This window comes from Tiliqua scincoides, chromosome 2, assembly GCF_035046505.1.
Source record: "Tiliqua scincoides isolate rTilSci1 chromosome 2, rTilSci1.hap2, whole genome shotgun sequence".
Taxonomy (NCBI): domain Eukaryota; kingdom Metazoa; phylum Chordata; class Lepidosauria; order Squamata; family Scincidae; genus Tiliqua; species Tiliqua scincoides.
In genome coordinates, this window is record NC_089822.1 from 59,876,603 (window position 1) to 59,902,042 (window position 25,440).

A 25,440-nucleotide genomic window follows, 5' to 3' on the forward strand; every position below is an offset into this window, starting at 1 on the left:
CTAGAAAAGGTGTAAGAGAGGGCAACCAACTGTTCCAAGGGCTGGAACATCTTCCTTAACAGCAAAGACTACAGTGTTTGGGACTTTTAGCTTGGGGAAAAAATAGGCGATTCATGGGAAACATAATTGGTGCTTATAAAATTATGCATGGCGTGGAGGCAGTTTTTCCCTCAGTGCTAGAACAAGGGGTATTCAATGACATTGATTGGTGAGAGGTTTAGAATGGACACAGGAGGTTTCTTAACACAGAACATTAGTTTGTCGTTTGTTACCATGGGTGTGGCGATGGCCACTAGCTTAGATGGCTTTAAAGTGGACTGGATAAAGTCAAGAAGGTCAAGTCCATCAACAGCCATTAGACTCAGTGGCTATGTGCTATTTCTAGGTTCAGGGCAGAAGGCTTTTGAATGTCAGTTGCAAGGAAACAATGGTGGAACAGAGGTATTTTTTGCTTTTCTCCTGTGCTTGTTGACTTCCCAGAGGTAGGTGTATTAAGCTGGTGGGCCACTGTGGGAAATGGATCACTTTACTAGATGAGCCTTTGGCCTGATGTAGCAAGGTGATTCTATTATAGCTGGGGAGCAGAGAGAGAGTGGCTTGCTAAGGTGAGTTTGTGGCAGAGACAAGATTCAAACTGGGGAAGTTCTGATTCACAGCCCAGTTTCTTACCTGCTACTATAAAAAGAAAATGTATGAGATCGTCAAGAGAGTTGGATATTTTCAGGATGCTTGTTTTTAAACTGGTGGAAAACAATCAAATTATTAAACAGAAGAACAAGCCTTGCTGAGGAAGAATGAGCATGACTTATGTAAGGGAAGTCCTGCCCCAGTAACCCTTTCAAGTTCTTTGAGAATGTTGATATTGTGGATAAGGGTAATCCAGTATATACTTGGTATCTTGGATTTCCAAAACTCTTGACAAAATCTTTCACCAAAGGGTCCTGAGTAAACTTGACCCCAATAGGTAAGAAGAAGAGTCCTCTTATGAATTAGTACCTGGTTAACAAACAATAAGAAGCAGACCAATTTCCCTGTAGCGGGAAGTGAGTAGCAAGATCTGCCCTGGAATCTGCAGTAGGCCCCCAAATTCCAGTTGCTGGGGCCAAACAGGAGAGGACTGCTTACTTCACTCCGTTTGCAGCCTTTCTAGAAGCATCTTTCAGCCCGTTACTGGAAACAAGATTCCAGGGTAGAAAACCCTCACTCTGGTTCAGTATGAATTGTTCTTCTCAAGGTTCATTCTCCCTTATCTTGTGTATCTAAAAAGCTGCTTTTTCCTGGCTGTGGTCCAGGTTTTTTGTGGCTTATCCATTTCACAAGCAGCATTTCATGTTCTGCATTGCTTAACTCTGAGGGAGATCAGTGAGTCCTGCTCTGGTTTTTTCAAAAGTTAGTTGCAGTTTAACAAAACATTCTGTTGTGCCAAATTGGCATTCATTTGATCTTTTTCTTTTAGCAAGCTGCTGAAAATTGTAGTGCAAAATTTGGCTTATCGGTCATGAGTCTGGAAAAGCTGTCAAGGCTACTGATAAAAAAGTAACCTGCCTTGGCATATTCTGAATTTTTCTTGATCTAGCCAACTTTCCCCCTTGCACAACCACAGCTTTTCTCTGTCCTGTTCACCTCAATGCACCATTTCGTAATCTTCCTCTTTCCCGTAGGAGCAAATGATCCATACTTCACACTTGTTCTGTGTATCTTACTAGCAGATTTTTTCCTGTTTTCTGATCTGTCATTTCTTAGGGCACGTTCACATGCAATATGCACCCGTAAATAAGTACTTTGTAACCAGTAATATTTTCACTGCTGGTTTGTATGGACTGAGGATTTTAATCAATGCTTTGATTGCAAATTCTGGGTCCATTAAACTGGAGTAAGAGTCTGACCATGCAAAGATCAGACTGCTGGAAAAATGAAAAGGATGAAAGACCTTTGCAGCCCAAACTATTCATCCTGCAGCAAATACCAGCCGACACAATGTAGCAAGGTGTGGCATAATAAGAGAAAGCGTTCCACAAAAAGGTACTGTAGCATTTAGTCGTTTTGGCTAACTAGCAGCCAAGTCAAGCTCTGTGGCAGGAAAAGACAAATAACCTCAAGATCAGGTTTAAGCCTTCTGACGTAGTACGGTTGGTCAGAGTACAGGCAAAGGTCACACACTGGATTGTCACGAAAGAAAAGTTTATTTAGGGATAATTCCACCAACATCCTGTGCAAGGCACATGCTCTGTCACTGAACTATGGGCCCTCTCCCTAAATGGAGCAGAACCTTGAAACTGTCTTCAGGACTGTTGTATAACTTCGGAATGTGATGATCAAGATGAAAGTACCCGTGAGCATGGGCAGTGCACTTGTCACTGCAACCAGTCATCACACAGGTAGGAGGAGGAAGGAAGGGTCGGGTTAGTATTTCTAAAAATTCATGTGCCCCACCACCTCATGCCTTGGAAACGAAGCACTGGCTGCTCCTGTTCAAATGGGTAGCACAGAAAGGTAGTCCACCTATGTTCAAGCTCTGTGTGTGCGAGCGAGCGATTGAACTGGAGCCTGGAATGTCCAGCGTCTTGATCTTGTTTCAGGACCAGAACTGGTTTCTGGAATTTCTGCATCAAGTGTGACTACTTCTTTGCCTGCACCAGCTAGATGACTAGCACCTCCAAACATGTGACGGGTGCCATGGCATGTCTACCAAGTCCCTGCAGCCAGATTTTAATCAGATATGGAGAGGATTACTCCCAAGTGGTAGTGTGGAGTAGCAAGTGCTCCTCCCCAAATATTTTCCGCTATCTCATTTACTCTCCCACCTATCAGTCACAGAATATTAAGGACCCCAATTAGGGGTCAATGACTTCCAGATTTCTATGACCTCTTTTAGAACTTAGAGTCCTTGTAGAACTGGTATCAGACATAAGGCTTAGACCAGTGATGGCAAGCCTATGACACGTGTGTCAAAGGTGACATGCCAATGTTTACCAACCCCTGACAACAACTGAATTTGTTTTACTGGTCAACTAATTACAAAAATGAAACACATTTCTTTTTATAATACATAGCACCACACATGATAGGACTACTTTTTTTAAAGTAAATGAGTAAGTACAGAATTCTTTTTTCTTTTGTGGGGAGGGGGCATACCAGCAGAGTCAAATTTGGAAAATGCTAGACTTATCTCCGATCCCAAAAGGTTTGCCATCACTGGCTTAGACCCTCTAATTTCTGTACTTCCTTCAGGCTTGTGTTGCCTGGTGCTCTTTTAGTCTGCAACTGTAGACTTGTTAAAAAGGACAGGACTGGCCTGGCCTGTTCATGAGGCCAACTGAAGCAGTTGCCTTTTAGAATGGACTGGAGCTGAGTGCCTGCCCACCACTCGCCTCTCTCCTCTGCACTTCCTGTTCTGCTCAAATCCAGGCTGAGAGAGCAGTGAAAATGACTGTGGCATTAGATAGGGGAGTGTCATTTGGCACACCAGCTCAGCCTCTTGAGTCAACTTGGGGAGAGAAAAGAGCTTCTACTCTAGGATATAAATACTATAGCACCTCTATTCTAAATCAGGTTGTTGGGGATACTATTCTGCCAACTTGGGAACTGGAAGCACTGATCATAGGCCTGATCAAAGGGTTAGGATGCGTTTCATTTAGTCCTAGTACATAATGTCACACAAGGCACACAACAGTTCAGCTCCAAGATCTTCCAGGGTTCTGTGTAAAATAACCAAAGTGTCTGTAAAACAAATGATGAAAAGCAGTTCCCTCCCCTGCAGTGGTCTTGGCCTGTCACATCTCAAAACAGGAAGCAGAGACAGTAGGCTTGAGTCCCAGAAACTAACAGACTAACCAGCGACCTCAGCCGTTCTGCATCAGCCCTGGGGAAGCTGACATTGCACTTACTAGTGCTTTAATGTTTCTCCTTTATCTCGGCCTGCTATCAAGTGCAGGGCCTCCTGCTCTGAATTATGTTCAGATGATCTTCCATCATGCAGCTGTTTTTCCCCCTGACTCACTGTGTGTGCTGAATCAGAGGCTTTAGATTCTCCTGCTTGCCATCTTCTTATCTTGGATCCTTTTTTTATCCCTTGCACACAGCCTTCTAAATACCCAGTTACTCTACCAAACAGTTGCAATTCCATTAATTGCTCAAAACATAAAATGGGTGTTCACCTTTAATCAGAGAGAAGAGAACATTTGCTCATTGCCCAATATATTCAGCTCACAGCAGTTATTTTGGAGGGGGGATTGCTCTGGGTTTGTTTTCATTCCCAGGAGACTCTCTTTATCTTTGGGTTAACATCTTTTTGGCAGAAGTATAACATTTGTTTGAGATTGTCTTGCTTTTTATTATTGCTTTTGTAATTGGTGACAAGACTGTCTTTGTACAACAATTCCCCATAAGACACTGTGGGAAGTGCCTAAGGAACTGGAGCCATTTCTGTTAGCTTGGTCCAAACTCTGCATTGAAACACAGGCTCTTCATTTGCTGTATTGGCACAACAATGGCCATAGTCCATGTCACTACCTTTCTCTACGCATAGCTCAGGTAACAACACAAGCTTTGTTCTTAATTCCAGTTTACCTTGTGACCTTCAGTAAGGTAAGAGTACATCTCTCAACTTCATTTCAATCCTTGATAATCTTGTTTTCAATGACCTTCAGGGAGACCTCATCTAAGCTGAAACCAGATTAGCTCCACAAATAGAACAGGCAGTAAATTGAACTGGGTGGTGGATATGGCTTCATCCCCATTGTTTTGGAGCTGTTGTTGCTTTGTTGGGTGAGTCAGTAAAGCCTGCTCTCTTTGGGCAAAAGAAGGAGGCCCTCTCTTGCAGAGTGAGTTTAAAATTGAGGGTGACACATTTATCATAATCTCTGCATTCTGGGTGAAAGCAGTTGGAACGGGGAAAGATTTGAAAACGGGAGAGAGCGCCTCAAAAAGATGCTGAGAACAATAGGTTTATTAGAAACTTCCACATGTACTGGCCAGATCCTTCCTGAAGGACACAGAAAAGGCTACTCGGTTGAGATGCCACTGCTGTCAAAACTCAACAGTACATTTCTACTCAGACCAATGCTGCTGCTGGTCATAATGGCTACTTCCCCCCCCCCCCACCCCAATTTAAACTAGTGAAGATTTGGATAATAGAAAATGAATCTTTAAACGCTCCTGCCAGTCATCTTTGACAATCTGAATTGGCACTCAAGATCAACCAATTCTCCCACAACATAATTGTTCTCTGCAGCCTGCATATGCTTGGAGCCTCATGTAACCTAACCCAGTGACCTGAAGGAGTTTGTTGCATATGTTCTAGAGTTTCCAAATCCACGCTGCCCAATGCAAGTTTGCTTCAGCAAGCAGAACGTGGCAGGAATATTGATCACATGGTAGGGGGAACCTGGTTGTAGGGAACTCAGTCTAGAGTTTGGGCTTTGTATACTGCAGCAACACCTGGAGGCTGCTTAATGGTGATGACCACTTCATATGGCAAATTGTGCATTTGCTGGCCAATCCTGTGGTCTTAAAATAATCACAAGCATAGGTTGTAGAGGTACAATGAACAATTATTTGGTTGGCCTCAGTGGGCTGCCACATAACAAGGGTTCACTGTGGGTGGCTGCCACATATATACCAGCAGTCTCCATTGTGTTTAGAGTGGGCCTCAATCTACCTGTTTATACAGGAATACTGGGAAGGACATCCTACTGGGAAGAGGAAATGTGGAGAGGAGGAGAGTGCTGAGCTAGAGCATTGGATGGTGGAAGGAGCAGAGGTTGGCACAAGGTTGGGTAGGGATGCAATGTTTGATATGCTGCCTCAGGTGTCAGGAGATCTTGGGTGGCCCTGTCTGAAAGGGCAGTCAGGGACTTAAACCCCATGGAATCCTGTTGTTGATGCTGCTGCTGCTGTTATAAAACTTTTGTAGAGTACCACATATGTCATTATGAAGGAGGTGTATATATGTGTAGAATATAGTTACTTCTTGAGTAATGGCAGATTTCAAAAATGGACGTTAGACCAGTATTATTCACAAACAGTCAGCACGTGAAAACCACTTTTGGACCAATCCTTTCCAGCACAGGAACAGCAGCTCCAAATGGCTACTATAGTATCCTGTGCTGGAATTGAGTGGGCTGGAGGTCTCCTTAGGGAAAGGAGACATTCATCCCCTGACCCTGAATGAGGCCCCAGCCTGTTCCATGGGGCTTCTCACGTCTGCACCAGCTATTTTGCTGTTGCAGATTCAGGAAGCCCAGTGTCAGGCTCCTAAGCCCAACACGAGGAACAGGCCCCTCCGAGGCCCCTCCTTCCCCTGTTCTGCCCTCACTGGTCAGGAATCCATTCCCCATGCCCTCCCCATGCCTCATGGCACTCAGCACTTACCTGTGCTCTGGCAGCAACTGGAGCTCCCAACAAGTGGCATTGATGAGGTGGCATAGGCTTCTCGCCAGCACCACTTATTCCCTGGGTAGTGCAAATGTGCCTTACAGCACATTTGCAACACCCCAGTGCTGGCAGCACTGGCATTAGAGCAGCTCAAGATGGGGCATGAATGAGGGTTTCTCTGGTAGAGAGAGAGCTCTTTATTGTGACTGTGTCTTTTGGGTCTGTTTTCAGCACTGGCTTACCTGGGGAGTGGGGGGGGAATGCCCCAGGAGCACCCTGCGGAAGGGGGCAGCACTGTGACTCTTACCCCCCTCTGCCTTTTTTTCCTGACTCATCTTTGAGGCCTTAGAAGGCTTTTTTTAGGGCCGGAGAGTCTGCCTGTGGCCTCCCTGGCCCTCAGGGAGGACTTCTGAGGCCTTCAAAATGCTGAAAAATGACACTTCCAGTCTTCTGTGAAAACCAGAAGTGACTTTTTTGGGTGGGGAGGGCAGCATTTTGCAGTCCTGGCCCCGGGTGGCACAAGGTCCAGGTTCACAACTGGTCTTCAGACAGGAATCAATTTGACAGGTATAGGGCTACAAATCTCTTTTGCAAAGAAGTTGTAACTCTGAAATTACAACTCTAAAGGCTACCCCAAGCAGCCCATGCATCTTCTCTGTGTACTGGAGAAGTAAATTTTCCCTTCCCCTCTTTTCAAGCTTCCTTGTGGCACTTGTCCCTTCAAAAGAAATGCTGGAAGCTACCTTCCAAACACCAAGTCATTTGCACCCAGGTACTTAGTAGTTGACAAGGTTTTGAGTCTTGTGTGCTATAACCATTGGCTTTCTTTTCTTCCAAGCACTCATGAGGAGTGGATAAAAAGGAACGTAAGTAGCCACTGTGTTTTTATTTTGCATTGATAAACCTGTACAGGTTTCAACTAGTTACTGAAGTCCTGCCATTGTTCCTAACAAATGACAGAAGTCATAAATTGAAAGGAAATGATAATAGCACCTTGTGGCACATTGTTCCTGGAGCAACCATAATCCTGCAGTAGAAAGTACTTGTACTAAAGAAGCCAACTTCTTTTGTTTGCCACCCCCTGCCTGTTTGCACACTGAACAGTAAGTACTTGTAAACAGGAGTAACCAGCCCATCCATTCTTTTTAGAAAACAATAGCTCCTGCTGTGTGGTGGATTGCAGTCAGGATCTAAACAAAAATGTTGCATCTCAGGTTCAGTGATTTGACTGCTCACAAAGGTGCACCAGTGTCTCTTGAATATGCGAACTCCCCCATTCAATTCAGCAGAAGATTTGCATGCTAAAAGGCAGGAGCCTGTTGAGCTGCTTCTTTAATTGAAAAGAATGGAAAGTCATAGTAAAGCCAAAGTGGTTGTGTGAATGGCTCAGACCCTTAGGCCATTGTCATAACTGAGTCCCCCCACCTTCTGTGATAATGCAGTTGTGGTGGCACCCCATCTGAGGAACTCCCCTCCTCAAGGAAGTCTGCCTGGCACATTCTTTATGCACCAATTGTTTTCAGCACCAATTGTTTGTCTAGGCCTTTTAGAAATGTTTGTGCTGAAAATGATGTATATGATGCTGCCCTATACACCTCAGGATGCGGGTTCACTGCAGTGGCTCTCCAGGGATTCAGAAGGGAGTCATTCTCAGCCCTACCCAAAGGCACCAGGCACTAAACCTAAGACTGTCTGCTTGCAAAGCATGTGTTTTGTCACTGAGTAATGACAAGTCCTCCCTCTTTTAATTAACTTACCTGGAAGTTTCATTGTTTCTGATATTTTATTGTTAAATATGGAGGCTTTAAAGCTCTTTGTAGTTGTAATTTTGAAAGCCACTCCTTCAAAAAGAGTGGGGGGTGGGGGGAAATGGCATATAAATCTTATAAACAAATGGCATACACTGAAGCCTTCCATCAGCCATTAAACAAAACACACATCACTCCATGAGGGAAGCAGCATCCAGGTCCATAGCATTAAATTGCAACTGTCATTTATCCCAATCACTCACTGGTAGTGGTGATGGCTGGTGGGAATGCAAATTAGGAAATCAAAATGGAAAGCAGAAGACCAGGAACTCTTACTGGCAAGGAACACAGAGTGGTTTTAACAAAACTTAAAGAGTTTTAATTCTCAGGGTTCCCCCCCCCCCTACATATAACCACACAGAGATTGCTTTGGAATCCACCTTACTCTTTCCACCTAGTCTAAATCCCAGAAGGGACTTTTAGGGCCCAACCCTATCTAACTTTCCAGCCATGCAGCCCCGTGGCAAGGGAACAAGCAAACTCTTACCTTGAGGAGGCCTCCATGACTGGCATCCCACTGCAGGATGCAGCATATGCCCCATTGGCATGGCTGCATTGGCACTGGAAAATTGGATAGGATTGGACCCTTAATCTATGATTAACCCATTTGTGCCTGGCCCACAGCTGTACACATTTAGTCCCTGTTGCGTATATGCAACGTTGGGCAGAAATAGCTTAACTGAGGGGACTCTAATTACTGACCTGGATTAAATACAAACATAAATGTGGAGGGGGGGGGAGAAGAGTGCTTAGTCTCCTGTAATAGGAATAGTAAGGATTTGAAATACATGGAGAGTAGGAAATTTTTCCTTGATGGATGCATGACATTCAGTACGGTGCTTTATCTTGCAAAAGAGATTTTCATCCCTAGTTTTGCGCTTGAAGAGAGAAAAACATCCCATTTCCTCAACTGTGCCTCTGAGACATGCGTGGGAAAAGAGCAGAGCAGCACAGTCAGAATTTATTTAGTCACACCTCATAGGACCTGTCCCAGATGATATTGTTTGGGAAGCTACCCAAACAGTGTAGGTTGCTGGAGTTATCTGCAGACCGTATCAGAACAGATTGTTTCTTTTGGATAGCTTGTTTGGAGAATTAGTTGTGTGAATTATGTGTTTGAACGGCTTCCAGGAGCGCCAACGCTTTGAGAAAATATTGAAACAGACTGTGGCGTATTGGGAACAGCATATGACCCTGATCCAAGAAGTCCCTGATAAAACACAAGCTTCTGCTTGCAGCTTCCCAAATTTCAGAAACAGCCACCAATGAAGTGCAGGGCAGCTTTATACATGCATCCTCGGACGCTTGACTCTGTGAATGGAATCTAGTCCTAATCTAATCTAGTCATGATTGGGGCTTCTAGCCAAGGTGTGGTCTGAGAGCTACAGCCATCCTGCTGAAACCACGTTGGTCTAGTGGGTCTTGGAGACCACCAAAGAAAGCCACATATGTGACACGGATTTCCAGGATGAAAGGGGAGGATGGACTACAAATGCAGTGGCAGAAATGCTGTTATTACGGAGGATTTTTTGGAGTGCTCAGTGCATTTCTTAGTCTCAGTCATCCCTATCACAGCTCTGCCTGATAGGTAAAAGTATTGTACCCATGGGGACAATGTCCCCATGGGGACAGGGGGAGAATGTGCTGAGAGTGGTTGTCTAGTGAATCCGTGACTGAAGTGGGACTCTAAACAGACAATTTTGCAGCTCCAGGCTACAACCTGACTTTCTGTTAATGAAGATGGGGGAAAGAACTCCTAATGGAATTATTTTTTTATTACATTTTTTATCTTCATTTTCCTCCAGCAATCTGAAGGGCACACAAGGTTCTTTTTTAATCTTACAATCCAACAAAGTAAATCAGGCTAAGAGGAGATGACTGAACCACAGAGCACCCTGGCAGACATAATCTTACTCTAGCTACTATACCGCACTGTCCTACTATCAGGGCAAGCCATGACATTTGGCCACTAAGTGTCATGTGATGTGAGAAGTCTGTCCAGTGCTCCTTTGCCATGCCACAAGGGATGCAACACTCAGCTCGGATGCGACTGATGAGCATTCGCTACAGAATTGCAAACGATTCCAAGGAGCATTTCATGGCTCAGCCACTGCCTCACTGGCACCTCTCAGATGACCAAGTGACTGCTCAGGTTGCTCATGTGGCACAGCAGGCCCTGTCTTGAGATCCTCAGCAAATGACCTCCTGCTGAATAGCCCTTTCTGTCGTCTCTGTTCAAACAAAGCAGTTTGCAATAGCTAGAGGTGTTTGAAAACAGGGCTATTTTACTCAGAAGCCCATTGTGTTCAGTAAGGCTGTAATCCTATCTTGCGCACTGGAAATAAACACCTCTAGCAATAGCCAAAAAATTTACAGACTAAACTGCAGGCTTCAAATGTAAAAAGAAGAGATGACAGAGGACCAGGGCTTTGAAGGGGAGGGGGGCGGAGAGTTGAATGCTATCCTTTTGATAATGCATTTGGATATTGACATCTTATAAATGTGGTTCTGGGACCCTTCCCCCCACCAAAAAAGAGCTTTCCCCCAAACATCTGGTGTGTAAAATGGCTCCATTTCACTTGCAAGGGCCAGAGAAACTGTACAGCTATTATAGCCTGTCCACATGTGAAAGTGACTTGGCTCTTCGAGTTTGGACTGCCCTAGTAATTGGCAAACTGCAACTTCTTGCAGGTCCCAGAGACGCACGATTTATCTGGAGAAAGAATGGGCAGAAAATGGAAGCTGCGTGTGTCACTGAACAATCTAACACCCTGGCTGATGCACAGCTGCATCTTCTAAGCTGGATCAGAGATGCTGTAGAACAAGATTCAGAATACAGCTGCCAAGTGACCTCAAAAGCTGGAGAGAGAACCTCTAAAACACTCATCACTGTTGAAGGTAATGGGACATTGTGAAGGGCTGCATGTTGTGGTTTAGAGAGAGCCAAGACCAATGTCCAAGATGAGGCTGCCTCTGAAGCAACCACAGATTCAAAAGTGATGCGTACAAGAATGCTGGTGTTAATACACCGAAAACCATCTTATTAGTTGAGCTAGCTGTACTATAACTACCACACGGTTGTTGAGAAAAAAACTATCCGCCTACTGCTGGGAACTGAATGGAAACAGTGATACTGAACCACACACATGTGGGTTTTAGGCACTAGGTGTGAGTTTTAAAAAATCTATCCATTTTAGTCACCCTTAATGCATGGGATGATGCACTGTTTCCGTGCAACTGGTGTTTGTCTCAAGGTTTGCAAAGCAAAAGCACAGCATGGCCTGATTGCATCTCATGGGGTGTCAGTTTCTGAAATGCTGCAGTACTGAGTGAATATTCTCAGTCTTCATCCATGTTTGCAACTAGATTCCTTGGTATCAGAAAGGGACAGATGCTTGGAAAAGAGCTGATTGGCACAACTGAGTCTTTTTCAAAAGCCAGTTTGAGTGCTTTCTAATCATGGCTGGGTTGATCACTTTCTCCCCACTGCTTTCTATTTTCAGGTAGTAGCCATTTGGACAGTTGGTCACGGGAGTTTGCTAGCTGGAGAAGTGTTGTCAGTAAGCATGACAAAATGATGGATAGCTGGAAAAAAACATGGGTAAGCGGAACAGTCACTCGCATGGCCATCTTCTGACAGGTAGAATTATCTTATGGGCCAGTTAATGCAACAAAAGATTGGAATGCTTTTGTTTAAGCCATTTCTGCCCAATGTTGCACATACACAAGAGGGATCAAACATGTACACCTGTGAGTTGGGCAGAAATGAGTTAAGTTCATGCAGAACTGGCCCTTCTCATTTTTAGCATTTTAGCTAAAATGCTATAATGCCAACGGTGCTCTTGCTATTTGCCCTACAGTGGAGCTGGGCCTCATCACTCGTAGCCAGAATCATTGATTGGATGAACCTTGACAGAGTGCCTTTCAGTGTTTCTGTATGCCCACAAACTTGCTTCTGCTCGCTAGAGTCTGTAACACATCCCATGTTCAGTGTTTTGAGTTTAGATCCTGATGAATTGATGCTTACTCGTATCCCTGCCTCAGCCTGGATACAGAACCAACCTTGCACATACCCTCCCTCTCTTTGTATCTTGGGTGTTTGAAACCTCCTGCTATTCTTGAAAAGAAACAGCAAATGTACCAGAGCAAAACGAAATCTTCTCAGCAACTTCCTCATATGACAAGGTCAGCTCAGACTTCATATCTGCAAATTGTTCATTCCAGAAGGCTCCTAAAGCCAGATTTCACTGCCCTGGCCATAGTGCATTCACTGTTAACATCTGAAGTGAGCAGCAGTGCCAGTTGGTTATGAAGCTGATTCTAGTAACACAGGCCAACACAAATTTTGCTTCCTTAAACATTACACCAATTCCTGGGTATATTTGGGGTGCCAATTCCACAAATGGCATCCGTTTTGCCCTATCACATCCAGTTTTGGAGACACGGCATAGCCTCTTTATGGTGAATGGTTCAAGCAGCTTCCTCATGAGGAAGCCTACACCATGGCTTCCTCATGAGGAAGCTGCTAGAACCATTCACTAATGAGGCTATACTATATCTCCAAAACTAGGCGTGATAGGGCAAAACGGATGCCATTTTTTGAATCAGCACCCCAAATTCAAATCAAACCACCATAAAGTTTGGGAAACACTTTTCTGACCCTCAATTTTGTAGGCCTGTGTAATCAGTGAGTTCAGTACCTGTATAAGAACTAGAAGGTATTACAATACAAATCAAAGCCCATGAAGATTAATCAGCAGTAAAAACACCCATTTAAACAAACAGTCTGACAGTACTTAAATATTCCAAAAGGACCCATAGTTAAATCCTATGGGATTATAAGCACCTTGGAACACACCCCATCAGAATCTTCCTGTTGAAAGCAAGCATCTTTGAAAAAAGGCTCCTCCCAGAGACATTTACTGAAGACTCACACTTTATCATTAAGCCTGTTTTTGTAAGAAGGGAAAATCTTCCTAAGCAGGAGTTTTGCTGCCACCAAACCGTGCTTTGCCTATAGCAGTGAGAAATGCATTTTCTCCTAATCTTCTTTAAGCATATTTAATAGAAACACTGTCAGTTTTCATCCATCATGCTGAGCTGTAATACACCACAAAACACAGCAGTGGTGGCAGAGCAGATGTCACTCGATTTCGACAGAGTAGCACCAGTCAAGGAGAATGGGCAAACTGATTATAAAAGAGAGTGAGATTTGCAATTAACTAGTGAGAGTCCATGCTAAACCAATTACTTTAATGTAGACTATTGACATAGTGGAATTAAGGGGCTTTTATCTGCTTTGCCTTTATTCAGGAAAGCTGCAACAAGAAGGGCACAGAATGAGAAGCAGGGAGATTGTTGGCTGAAAAGGAGTGGGAACACGCCAGTCTAACCATCAGCTGCAAGAAGAGACTGTGCAGCAGGTCATTCCACTATACTCTGAGTAGAAGACTCTGATGAAACTGGCACAGAATGAATTATCTTCAGTGTATTGAAGAAGACTGTTCTATCTCCTTATTTTGCTGACTGTTTTGAACAATGTATACAACAGTGTTGCCATTAGGTGCTCTTCCAATTTTCACCATCAAAAGAAACAAAGAGATTTGCATTGATAAATTGCATTTAGTGATTGCTTATAAGCCTCTGACCAGTCTTAGTTTGTTAAATAGACCAGCTAATGAGTAGTGAATCTGCTGGTGCTTGGATGAAAATCTGTGGAGCAAAGAACTGCACCACTGGCAGTATCAACACCGTTCTGGATGTTAACTTCTAAGTGGTAGAAGAATCTTTTACTTTCAGTCCTCTGCCACATTATTCCTTACAAGCCAAGTGTACAATTTATGAACAAATAGCTCAGTGTTTATCAAAGAGCACTTATAAGCAAGTCCCCCTGGCCACAAGTGCATTCATTGAAATTCTGAAATGACCAGTGAGGTTTCTGACCATCATTAAGCTTCTATTACAAAGCTTAATCTAGCAGTCAGTGAGTTCAGCACCTATGAGGTATTAAAATGGAAATCAAAGATGAAGATTAAGCAGCAGTAAAAACACTCTTTACAAAAAAAGTACTTTTAATGCAAATTTATGCAAAGCTGGGCATAAAGGGATGTGCCTATTCTGGATGCACAATTAAAAGAAGTTTCCCCTTATACAGCTCCTTCCCAAATGACTCCCACAAGTTTGGCATAAGTGCTGTTAGGTTCTCTCCCCCCCCCCAAACAGGAAAAGTGAGCCACAAATACTTTTTCCACTTATTGGATCACAGCCATTTATCTGAAACAATTCAAAAGTTGTTTTGCCCGAAAGTGAATTAAGGCTTTGCTTTTGTACTTGACTACTATGATTTGGTATTTCACAAGCTTAATTCAGTGGAAATGGGGTCAGGGTCTAGAGAATTGTGTCTGAGCAGATGGCAGACCTCCTGTCTTCTCCCACTGGTAATCCCAGTAGTCACCATTCAGCATTATAGGAGTGAAACTGGCAATGCAGTCAAACATGTATATTGGGGGAAAAATACACTGCAGAAAAATGTTACGCATGCCTTCTCTTCTAGTTGAAAATGGTTGCTGTTCTTGCTCTAGGACAGGGGTGCCCAAACCGTGACCCTGGGGCCACTTGCAGCCCTCAAGGCCTCTCTATGCGGCCTTCAGGGAGTCCCTAGTCTCCAATGAGCATCTGGCCCTCTGGAGATTTGTTGGAGCTCACACTGGCCCGATGCAACTGCTCTCAGCAGGAGGGTGACTGTTTGGCCTCTCACATGAGCTGTGGGATGAGGGCTCTCTCCACTGCTTGTTGTTTCACATCTGTGATGCAGCCACAGCAGCAAAGGAAAGGCCAGCCTTGCTTTGTGCAAGGCCTTTTATAGGCCTTGAACTATTGCAAGACCTTCATTCATTCATATAAGTTCATCTTTAATATATTCATTTATGTAAATTTATTCAAATTTGAAATGTAAATTAATTCAGCCCCTGACACAGTGTCAGAGAAATGATGTGGCCCTCCTGCCAAAAACTTTGGACACCCCTGCTCTAGGAAAAACATTAGCGTGAAAGTAAACATTCTTGACTCATTTTGGTTCAAAACAATTTATTCCACAAGCTTTTGGGCTGTTTAACCTTGGTACACTGAAATCAGCAAACATCAACGTGTGCAAGTTTCTCCTAGCTAGTAGGATCTGTCAGGATCTGTGCTATTGTATAATGTGCTGTAGTTCACCACCACAGAAAGGCTCTGCTGCATTTTTGCTTAAAAGTACCCACAAGCTGTGGCCTTCCTAAAGTGTTTTGGTACAGGTTTCTTACACTGGATCTGCAGTGGATGAGATGAAGCCTAGGGCAATGATTATTATCCATGCCAATATGCTGCAGACTATAAGCACAGTGTAACCTTAGCATAGAGCCAGACTACATTTCACTTGGATCAGTGTCAAGTAGATCGGCTACACTTAAATCTTATGTAAAAGCAGCACTAAGCTAGGGAAAGGGCAAACAGCACCTGGTCAGTTCATGGCAATGGGAAATAATCAAGTGTTGCTGAATTGGAGGAAAGGCTGGAATGTTAACTTAAAAGTTTCCATCCTTTAAAGCAGCATAAGACCTTATGTAGGCAAAACCTGTATTTTGATCCCTGAAGTGAAAAGCTAGCAATTATGCCAAGCAAAGTGTTTATTACTTTAGTGCAATTTTTTAAAAGTGAGAAACAGTTTTGGTTTCTAGTTACCCAGTTATCCCTAGGTCCCCTGCATGGAAGGAAAGTTTAAAAAGGGATAGTACACAATGGAGAGCAAATGATAGTAATCCTCCAAGTGTCTCTGGCAAGGACAAGAGCAGCTGAACACATTTGTGAGATGGATACTGAACACCCCCACAACAGTTGGCACTTCTGGCAGAAACAAGACCGCCTACTATGACAAGAGACTTTGATGATGGCCCAAACCAACCTCAACCCCCCCCCAAAGTTCACATGGGGTCAGAACAGATGTTATACAAAAGCAGAATTTTTTAAGTATGCAAGAGCACAATAACCTTCCAGTATTATCTCAATTAAATGGTCTCTTACAATAAAAAGAGCAAAATGGCACTGGAAGTCATCACTGTTCTTTACAAATCACCTGCTTTTTGTTTTGTGCAGATGTCTCTTTCTACAAGAAGGGTTTCTGGAGTCTCTCTAGGGTATACTTTCCAAGCCTATAGTAGAGAAACCAGCCTTTTATTAAGACACAGTTACAGCCTTCCATGCCCAAGAATACCATCCCTCTGTGTTTAATAGGGAACCAAGAGTGTGTTTGCCCAACAAGGTGAGATGGTATTTGAACACAGGCCTGGTGCTCAAGGGCAGTCCCCTCTGTAATTAAAGCTCTGCCCCAGCAGCTGAGCCATACACCAAGCTGCCCTAATACTAAACAGCTATCAAGCACTACACATGGTGGTGTTTAAGTCAGAATCTAGTATTTCCTTGACTGACTTCTATAGTGTTAACATGAAATCCTCGTCTAACACTCTCCACAATACTCCACCCATAGCATCAGGAGCAACTTTAACTTTTTTTTTTTAAACCACCTTGCTCTATGTATAGTTTTGAGCTCTAATTATACAGTACTAGAAGAAACAGGATTCAGAAATGTTTAGCATCAGCTGGAAGATGCACATATTATGGAATCATAGCTATTTCCAGGAATCTGGAAGAGAGCAAAAGGTAAAGCTGCATGCACAGAGGCAGCCTTTTAAAAAATATTTCTCCATCCCAACCTTCTTCAAAAACCCAATTCATGCCAGTGTCTCCCTACCTATACAACAGCTGAATGGAGAGAATCATTTGCATATTTGATTCAGCCCTTACAATTAAATCATTAAGTAACTCCAAGTTCAAAAGTGTAAATATATGAAATGTTGAGACTTATCTGTGATCTGAAGAACTGGGTTTACACTTAGCAAAGGCTAGTAGCACTCCTTGGGGATCTAGTGGATTTTTCTACTGCTGGACAGAAAGACAAAGTAGGCCAGGCTTAATTCTGCCCACTGATTTTCCAACAGCCCAATAAGGCTGTTGCCTTTGATGCCATCAGGTCTCAGGAGAGCAGGTATTGGTCAGCCTTATAATTTCATTGGCACCTTTTTACTGGTCAACTTCCAAGCCCACTGCAAGTCATAAAATGTCTAGCAGCTTGCTGACTTACAGTGAATCCTATCTATTCCCCAGCTAATGCAGTGGCACCAGAATGGCAATTGCTACAGCCTATGGTGAAGGGGCAGTTGCAGAGATGTCATTTGGGTAAGGGAACAATTGTTCTCTTATCTGGGCATAAACCTTCACTGTGCAGGAGAAGGTCTACTCTGACCTGTGCTAAATAAATAGCTGGCACAGGTCCACATGGACCCGTACTGTGGGATCAGGTCCAGGAAGGGGGATAGGATAACCTGTGGTGCTGGCTGCTGCCAAATCTGCTCCTTCTCCAGCCCTGATCCCCTCATTCCTTGCCCCCTCCCCCCCAACTTACTTACTTTGGCAAGCAGCAGAAGAGACAATGGAGGGGGGGAGGAAAGGCAAAAGCCTTCCCACTGGCACTCTCAGCAGCATGCTAAGTAGTGCACTGTCAAAGTGCCTTTACTACTGATGTCAACTATTCTGAGGCAGTCAGCACCAACTGAGGATGATGTGTGACATCAGAAGGTAAGTATAAGACTGGGTCCTTAAACTGGTTCCTTCCCACAAAGAAACCTCAGGGTGGAATGCAGCTGAAGAATTCTCAGCACTTAAGGATGCAATCCTAACCCCACTTTCCTGAGAGTAAGCCCCATTGACCAAAATAGGACTTACTTCTGAGTAGACCTGGTTAGGATTGTGCCCCAAGTTAAGTAGGCTTGGGGAATAGACTTGGGGAATAGTTCAGTGTTCCAGTGTAATTTTGTTCAGTACAATCATTAGTCAGTTTTGAACAGTCTCTTGATTACAGCCCATCTTCTGAATAGTTAATTTAGTATTTACATATCTACACACACACTCACTCAAAAAACCCAAATAAGGCCAAAGGTGGTAGTCTTGATTTACTTAGGTTCTTCAACACCCAAGGTCAATGTTTCAGCAGTTGCCTGTTTTTCCAGCTCCAGCGCATACGGGTTATACTCCTCCTCAAGCTTTTGCTTCCAGATTTTAACTAGAAAGAAGTAACTTTCATTAGTCAGATGAAATTAAATGAAAACTGTAAATTGTAATGCTTACAGAAATCATAATACAAAAATCAATGCAATGCGTTTTGTACCACAACTCTGAGAAAACTACTTAGAAAAAAGGTTCTCATTCCCCCCCTTCAAACTGTGAAACTGCTACCTCAAGCACAGAGATTCCCTATATTCAGGCTTTCAATGACACAAGGACAGCTTCCTTGTGCAGGAAACTGAAGATATTCAAGCTAGTATTTGGCCAATTTTACAGAAAGGGAAGGAAAAAGCTCCCATTTACCAAGAGTTCTGCTAAACCCAATGCCAACTGTCACTTAAAGGATTGTTTCTTAGTGACTCTTTTTCAATTATGCTTCCAAAAGTGAGCACAACCAACAGGGCCATCATACAAACTTTTACTGCTCCCAGCTAAACTCTGATGTACTTTCCATCTGAGGACAAGGCAGCTTAATAGGGAGCAGCAAAGGCTGAAAGTGTCAGATGATGAACCTGTAAAAGTGGAGGGAGGGAGGAGCTGCTCTTGTTCTCCTGCAATACCAGCTATAACAAAGTGGCAAGAAGACTAGCGGACCGCCTAACTGACAAGACCAAAACAGTAGAGCATTTTGGGCACAAGAGTTCTGAAGTTCAAAAAAAAAAATCCATGCAGAATCATCCTACAGTAAACAAAGTCACTGATCTCTGGTAACCACAGAACAAATGTGGTGGCTGTTGGTCTCGCACCCACACTGAGCATTCTCGACTGAATATGCACTTTCACTTTCTCATCCTAGATCACAGCAGCTCCTTTATTGGTTTGTATGGCAAAAAGGGAACAGTCTAGCCAGAAGGATGCAGAGTAAGAATAAGGAAGCAGCACCTTCAGTATGGGATAAGCTATTTAGAGGTACACCGGGGGAAAGAGGAAGAATGAGACCTAGAAGGTTGGTCTTAAGGATTCTTACAGTTACCCAAAAGAGACAGGCTCCAGAGACTTGTGTTTACCAATACACTAGATCTTATCATTTCCTTTACCTACTCAAACTAACACTGATGGGGCAAGGACTGGTTTTCCTTTGTCTCAACACCTCTCACTCAGATTTTCATCTATGCCTGGTTATCTGAATTCATTATAAGCCACTTGTATAACTAAGAGAAATACAGAGTACAAGTTTTCTAAGGTTCTAATCCTGACCTGGGGTTGGGCCGGTGCAAGTCCCTTGCGCCGGCCCAGGAGGGTTACAAACATGCCATAAAGCACATTTGTGCCTCCGTGTGAACCAGCTGGGCCAGTGCTGAATCCAGTCTCCGCGCCAACTCTGATGGTGAGGGTTGCGTCAGCCAAGCTTGGCCAACACAAGGGTCTGGGGTGGGTGGGGAGGAGGCAGGAGAGAGGCAGACCCAAGGGTCTGGGGCAGGCGGAGGGTGGTCAGGGAGCAGGGCTGGGACCCAGCTTTTATGCCAGATCCCAACCCCCATTCCCGAGCAGCACGGAGCAGCTTCAAGCTGCTCCGCTCCCCTCCGACTTGTGTTTATACTTTTAATACAGTTGGCTCTCGGTATCTGCAGGGGATCTATTCCTGGATCCCCGTGGATACCAATATCCATGGATAATGAAATTCAGGTGGAGGGCTTCAGGAACCTCCTGGACGTGCCTTCCAGTCATAGCGGGGAGGTGGTTTGAGGCACAGGGAAGCTGGGCGCAGCCTCCCCGTGCCTCAGAAGGCCTCCTGGATGCCACAGAAAGTCACTTCTAGTTGCATCTGGGAGATTCTTGAGGCCCTTCAGAGGCAGGCATTGTGTCAAATCCACAAGTGCTGAATGTGCAACTCGCAGATGAGAAGGGGCCCACTGCAGTGATCAAGGCTGATTACATCATGTTTGAGAATTCAGGTACATTTTAATCAGACATTAAAATTGCACCCTAAAAGTCTATCCCACAAACAATCAAAATTGCTGAGAATAAAACATGACTGCCCAGATGAAAAAGAGAATCCTAAAAACTCAACTGTAATTTGGGGCATCCTCATCAGACTCTGGAAGAGGCACTTGACCACTATCTTGTGGTCTCCCACTACAGTGGGTTTTCAAGCGTGCGCAGTCATTTTTGCCTTCCTCTTCAGCAGACTCTCTCTCTAAAGCCGCAATCATTTCCTTGTAGGCCAGTCTAGCTTCCACTGTCAATTCCACCATTTTGTGAAAATAGTCCTAGGGTATAAAATAGCAAAACACAAAGATTGGTGAACATTTTGCATTGGTGATTAACTTACCAATCTATCATCACTTTTCTTTTTAAAATTCAAACACATAAGATCACCTTTTAAAAAAATTCATGTTCTGATAACTTTAAGTTGAAATGCCAAACTTCTGATCAATGGGATCTACTAACAAAATATCACCAAGGATTCAATTGCTAGTCCTACCCACTGAGCAAATGGAACTAATTAGTCAAATAGGTGCAAAGTGGTGGACAGATGTCACTGCAGGCTTCACACTGTGTCATCGGTGCTGTGTTGCACCAGCTTTTTTCAGCTTCTTTGGTCCCAAGCTCTGTGCAATGGCTGTAGGTGGCTCACAGCAGTTTTTCACACCTATTGCACATTGAGCTTTCCAATTCCCACCTATGCTCAAACTGCTAGGTTTGATGGGAGGTGCAAAATCAAGCTGCCAGCACCAGGGCCTCCAAGAGGAATTTTATCAGAGGATACAAATTTTCTTTGGAGCCCCCTTCTCAAAGAGATAGGGAGGGCTGAAACAGAGCAGGGGAGGGTGATGCGAGGATAGGCACAAGTGGAGTGGGGAGGGGGCAAAACAGGGCAAAGGAAGGGGGGCAACAGTCAGAAAAGTCTTTTTAGCCCAGGCCTGCCCACCTGCACAGGATCAACAGCTAGATATAGTAATATGGAAAACTAAACACACTCTCAAATCTCTTTATTAAATACATAAAACCATTGCAGAAAATTAGCACCATTATATTTAGGCTCTAGAATGGAAAGTGTCCTGTGTGCACCAAAATGGACTTCTGCAGCAGCTGTAGTCCTGCAGTTGTGTCCCTGAGCTCCTATGCACTCCTTCATGGTAAGGAGATCCACAAGCCAAAGAGCTACTGTTAGCACGCCAGTTTCTTTCCAGATTTGACACTATATTAAGGAGTGTCATGTATGCATTTCTGGGCCCCCTCCTTTGCTCCTGGGCCCCCTTTCTGACTCTGGGCCTGAGTACAAATTACCCCATTAACCCCCTTCTCATGGGCCCTGGCCAGCACAGGGGGTTGGAAACAATGCAGCATAGAGAGAAATTCTGGGTGATTGATCACTTTCCATATTATGTTGCAGCTTTTTTACTGTGCTGGTTTTCAATCACTGAGTCATACATGAATTGATGACCAAAAACTAGCTACTGGTGGGGCTTTCACAGACAACTAGCTACCGTCCTTCCTGCCTTGCTGGCCCTGCAAAGCATTCTGGAGCACGACCTACCTTCTTCTGCCATTATTCCATTCTTTTTCAAGTATCCCTAAAGGCCTCTAGAAGTACATGAATCCCAGGTTGGGAACCACTGTTCTACTGGTATGTTGTTTTCAGTGCACAGACAGTGTTCACAAAAAAGTGGTGAAGCCCAGAATTTAAAAAGAATAAAAATGTATCTTATGATGTTTTACTATGTTTTTAATAAATTAGAGACTGTACAGTTCTCAGGTAACAATTAGTGGTAAGTTATTTTTCAGAATCTGTCCTCGGGTAAAATCAGTCAAAACTATAGTCAGACACCCCCCTAAGTTTAACCCCTGACCTATCTGAGGGTCATAGAAAATTCTATGTTCTTTTGCTCAAAAACCACCCTCAACTTATCTGTGAGATCAACTTATAGGTGAAATCTCCAGTACTTAAAGTTGCACATCTCATGGACAATGAGCAATTATCATCTTACACCTTACATCATTTCACTACTGGCTTAATGTAGGGAGAGAATGAAACAATACTTTTGTAAAAACTCACCTGAGCACCATCGTAACTGAAAATCCCCACCACACTAACAGGCACCACTTTGTTCACACAGCGTCCTAGAGCTTTGCGATTGAGAGCAAACACAAATGGGATATTCTGTTCACAGGCAGCGTCAATGATAAGATGCAGAGTCTCATCTAATCCTCCTGTGGCAAAACAGCACAAAATCAGGAGAATGAGTTTTGACATCCACAGTCACTGGTGCTAACAGGAAAGGTCACTTATCCTTCTACTACAGGTTAGCTATGAATGAGTTAGAAACATACACACTTATAATAATAGCAGACAAGGTCAGTGAAATTTTTTTTTTTACTACCCAGATGAGGAATGTGCTTGCCTTCGTAAAGTCAGATATATATATATATATTTAGGAACAAAGGCTCACCTTTTGATTGGATCTTTTCACAGTTGGGGGAAATGATGACACATTTCAATTTTTTCAGTTTCAAGTGTTTCAACACTTCTCTTAGCCCCATAACCAGCCTGCGTTTCGTCTTGGCCTTGACCGGATCTTTCTGATACAGGCGATCTTGGAAGCGAACCAACTCTTTCAAAAGATCTGTTACACAGCTGTCAACCTCTTTACTAAGTACTTGTGTACAGTAACTAAAAGAAAGAACTAATTGTTTCAGTATTAGGGTGATTCTCCCTTTTCTCTGTCATGCATTCCCCCAACACTCACACACACAGAGCAGACTGTGTCCAGAACAAAAAAATGTTATTTTTCTAAACCTTGAAATATGCAAGTATTAAGGGTCATTATATATAATGTGTATTATCTAAACTTAACTGCTTTCCCCCAGTAGTTCAAATTAGTTTGTGTCTTTCACCTTTCTTCAGAGATTGAAAATGTACCATTTCATCTGCTCACACTGGCTCATCTAGTCACAGATTCTTGACTTACTGTGAGGAAGTTAAAGCAATTGTAATTTTGACTAGCCTGTCCCACTACGTCTTCTCAAATATTCCACACTCTGGGAGACCCCCAAGATCAACTACAGGCTCAACATACTGACATGAAGGAGAAACTGAAACTAGTGCACTTACTCTCTAAATCTTCTGCTGTGAATTTTGGGAATGTTGGAACTTGGATGCGTTGGGACTACTGTGCTTTCGATGGCGCCACTGAGCTCTGCACATTCCAGGAGTACTTCTGAACTGCTATGCACCTGAGCTACAGGAACCACAAGAGCGTCTTCTGCACTCCCTAAACAGAAAGGCAAGATTAGATTTAAAATGAATACCCAAAAGATTTGCAATGGACCACAAACCAAGTAGGTACCAATCAACTTCATTTCAGTCCAGTAGCAGAGCCTCAGCTCAGACATTTTACCTCAACTGAGTCATTGTAAGAAGTTATATGCAGCATGAAATTAATGTGCCAGTACCCGTTTAACAAACGATTCTGAAATCTTTCACTCAATGTCCTTAAGAGCCCCACTGATTAAAAAGAAAAGTCTGAAGCAATTTCAAATCTGATCAATATGTAGGAAAAAAATGCAACAGCTACTCCTTCATCCCCAGGCCTGGGCATTGTCGGTTTTTATATGAATCCAGTTATTTGCTGTTCAACAACCTTTAACTAGTTATTTTGTTTAATCAAAATGTGGGTGCATGAAATTCTAAAAAGAGCAGAACCAGTGTATGGCGGAAGTGATGCCCTCCATTTTTATGTCTTCCAGACTATCTTTCAAACAAGGCCTTTCTGCAAATTTAAGAGAAGGCACTTATGCTTGCATATGGTGACAACTTCTCTGGAAATATCACTACAGCATGATTCTATATTTCTAGAAAATAAAAGATGCTCCTGCCCAGAGCTGGAAACCAACAACATAGATTACCTGCTCTGGTATCTTCAGAAGATGTCTGATCCACACGACCAGACTCCGCACATGGCTGAACAGAATCACCATCCTTTGGTATGCTCTGCTCTAAAAGGTGTTGCTGTTTCCGCTGTTCTCTTTCTTTCAGAATAATCTAAAAAACACACACACACTTGAAGCAATGCAGATTCCCCCCAAAAGTTACTTTCATCCCTGAAAATCTTGTTGGCATCCACAAATGTAAGTACTTTTTGAAAGTCCAATGAAAAGTGGAACTATCACTTATTAATTTATTAGGGGCAATTGCTGCATACCCTGAACAGACAAGTTGCTAACTGCATCTTTGTCTATAACTACTATAAAAAGGACACGTGAAGGGCAAGGAGAGAGAATGATATCAATGACATTCACTTAATAAAAAGAGATGCCTAATGGAAAACTGAACTGGGTGGTTTGCAAGAGACTTCTATGGTTATGCTGGGTAGCCACAACATTCATAAAATGCTGATTACCCCAAGATGATTTTTGAAGTCTTACAAGTGGTTTAATTCCAAATTAGATTGGCTCCAAGAGTTTGCTAGACTACTGAATAAGGTGATAGGAACCTAGGCTAGTGAGTGGGCTGCACAAGTGGCTCTTCTTAATTTCATGGGCCACAGTATTGGAACTGGGCACATACATGAATATCACAGGAGAATTTGGCAGCTCTGCGTGTGGACAACAGTAAACAAAATATTTCTCAGGTTTCACACAGAATCCAACAGGCCGTAGATCGCAGATGGCATGTCCCATAGCAATAATCTGAAACAGTTAAGAATGATAATCTGCGAATCCACTTAATGCATATTTGATTGGGTGACAGATTTTTAATAATAAAAATAATTTTTAAAAAGCATTTTAGGTGATAGCAAGAATCCAGAAAAAGCACTGCTGATGAGTCAAAGAGCCAAAAGTTGCCCTTGACTTTGTGGATATACCTTTTTGAGAGGCGATGGTTTCTTTGCTTTCGGTACTTCTCTTTGCTTCCCTTTTTTGACCAGAGGAGCACTTGAGTCCAATGGGTTATGTGGAGTCTTTCCTTGATTTAATTGATGGCTTTTTGTCACTGTTATAGATTCCTTTGATGGCAATGTTACTGCACCACCCACTGAAACAACATCGAACTTGTTATCAGCAAGCAACTCTTAACAGCCGAATCCTAATCAAACTCCCATTGCCGATGCAGCTGCAATGCAACCCCACAATAAGGGAACAAATATTCCCTTACCTT

General features: G+C 43.3%; 2 protein-coding genes across 5 annotated transcripts in view; one reads left to right on the plus strand and one right to left on the minus strand.

Annotated features, from left to right (window-relative positions):
• Window positions 1-16,262, plus strand: part of SEMA4D (semaphorin 4D) — a 146,005-nt gene extending 129,743 nt beyond the window's left edge. Inside the window, exons 18-20 of the mRNA XM_066618439.1 lie at window positions 10,875-11,081; window positions 11,687-11,784; window positions 13,497-16,262. Coding sequence (XP_066474536.1) covers window positions 10,875-11,081; window positions 11,687-11,784; window positions 13,497-13,526 — 335 coding nt within the window. The 3' untranslated portion in view covers window positions 13,527-16,262. The remainder of the gene's footprint in view (window positions 1-10,874; window positions 11,082-11,686; window positions 11,785-13,496) is intronic.
• Window positions 15,253-25,440, minus strand: part of SECISBP2 (SECIS binding protein 2) — a 37,452-nt gene continuing 27,264 nt past the window's right edge. For all 4 annotated transcript variants that reach the window (XM_066618432.1, XM_066618433.1, XM_066618434.1 and 1 more), the window contains 7 exons: window positions 25,148-25,317; window positions 24,189-24,324; window positions 23,395-23,554; window positions 22,733-22,953; window positions 22,339-22,493; window positions 20,350-20,548; window positions 15,253-18,336 (listed from right to left, as the gene is read on the minus strand). In XM_066618432.1, the coding sequence (XP_066474529.1) occupies window positions 18,227-18,336; window positions 20,350-20,548; window positions 22,339-22,493; window positions 22,733-22,953; window positions 23,395-23,554; window positions 24,189-24,324; window positions 25,148-25,317 (1,151 nt within the window). In that variant the 3' untranslated portion in view covers window positions 15,253-18,226. The remainder of the gene's footprint in view (window positions 18,337-20,349; window positions 20,549-22,338; window positions 22,494-22,732; window positions 22,954-23,394; window positions 23,555-24,188; window positions 24,325-25,147; window positions 25,318-25,440) is intronic.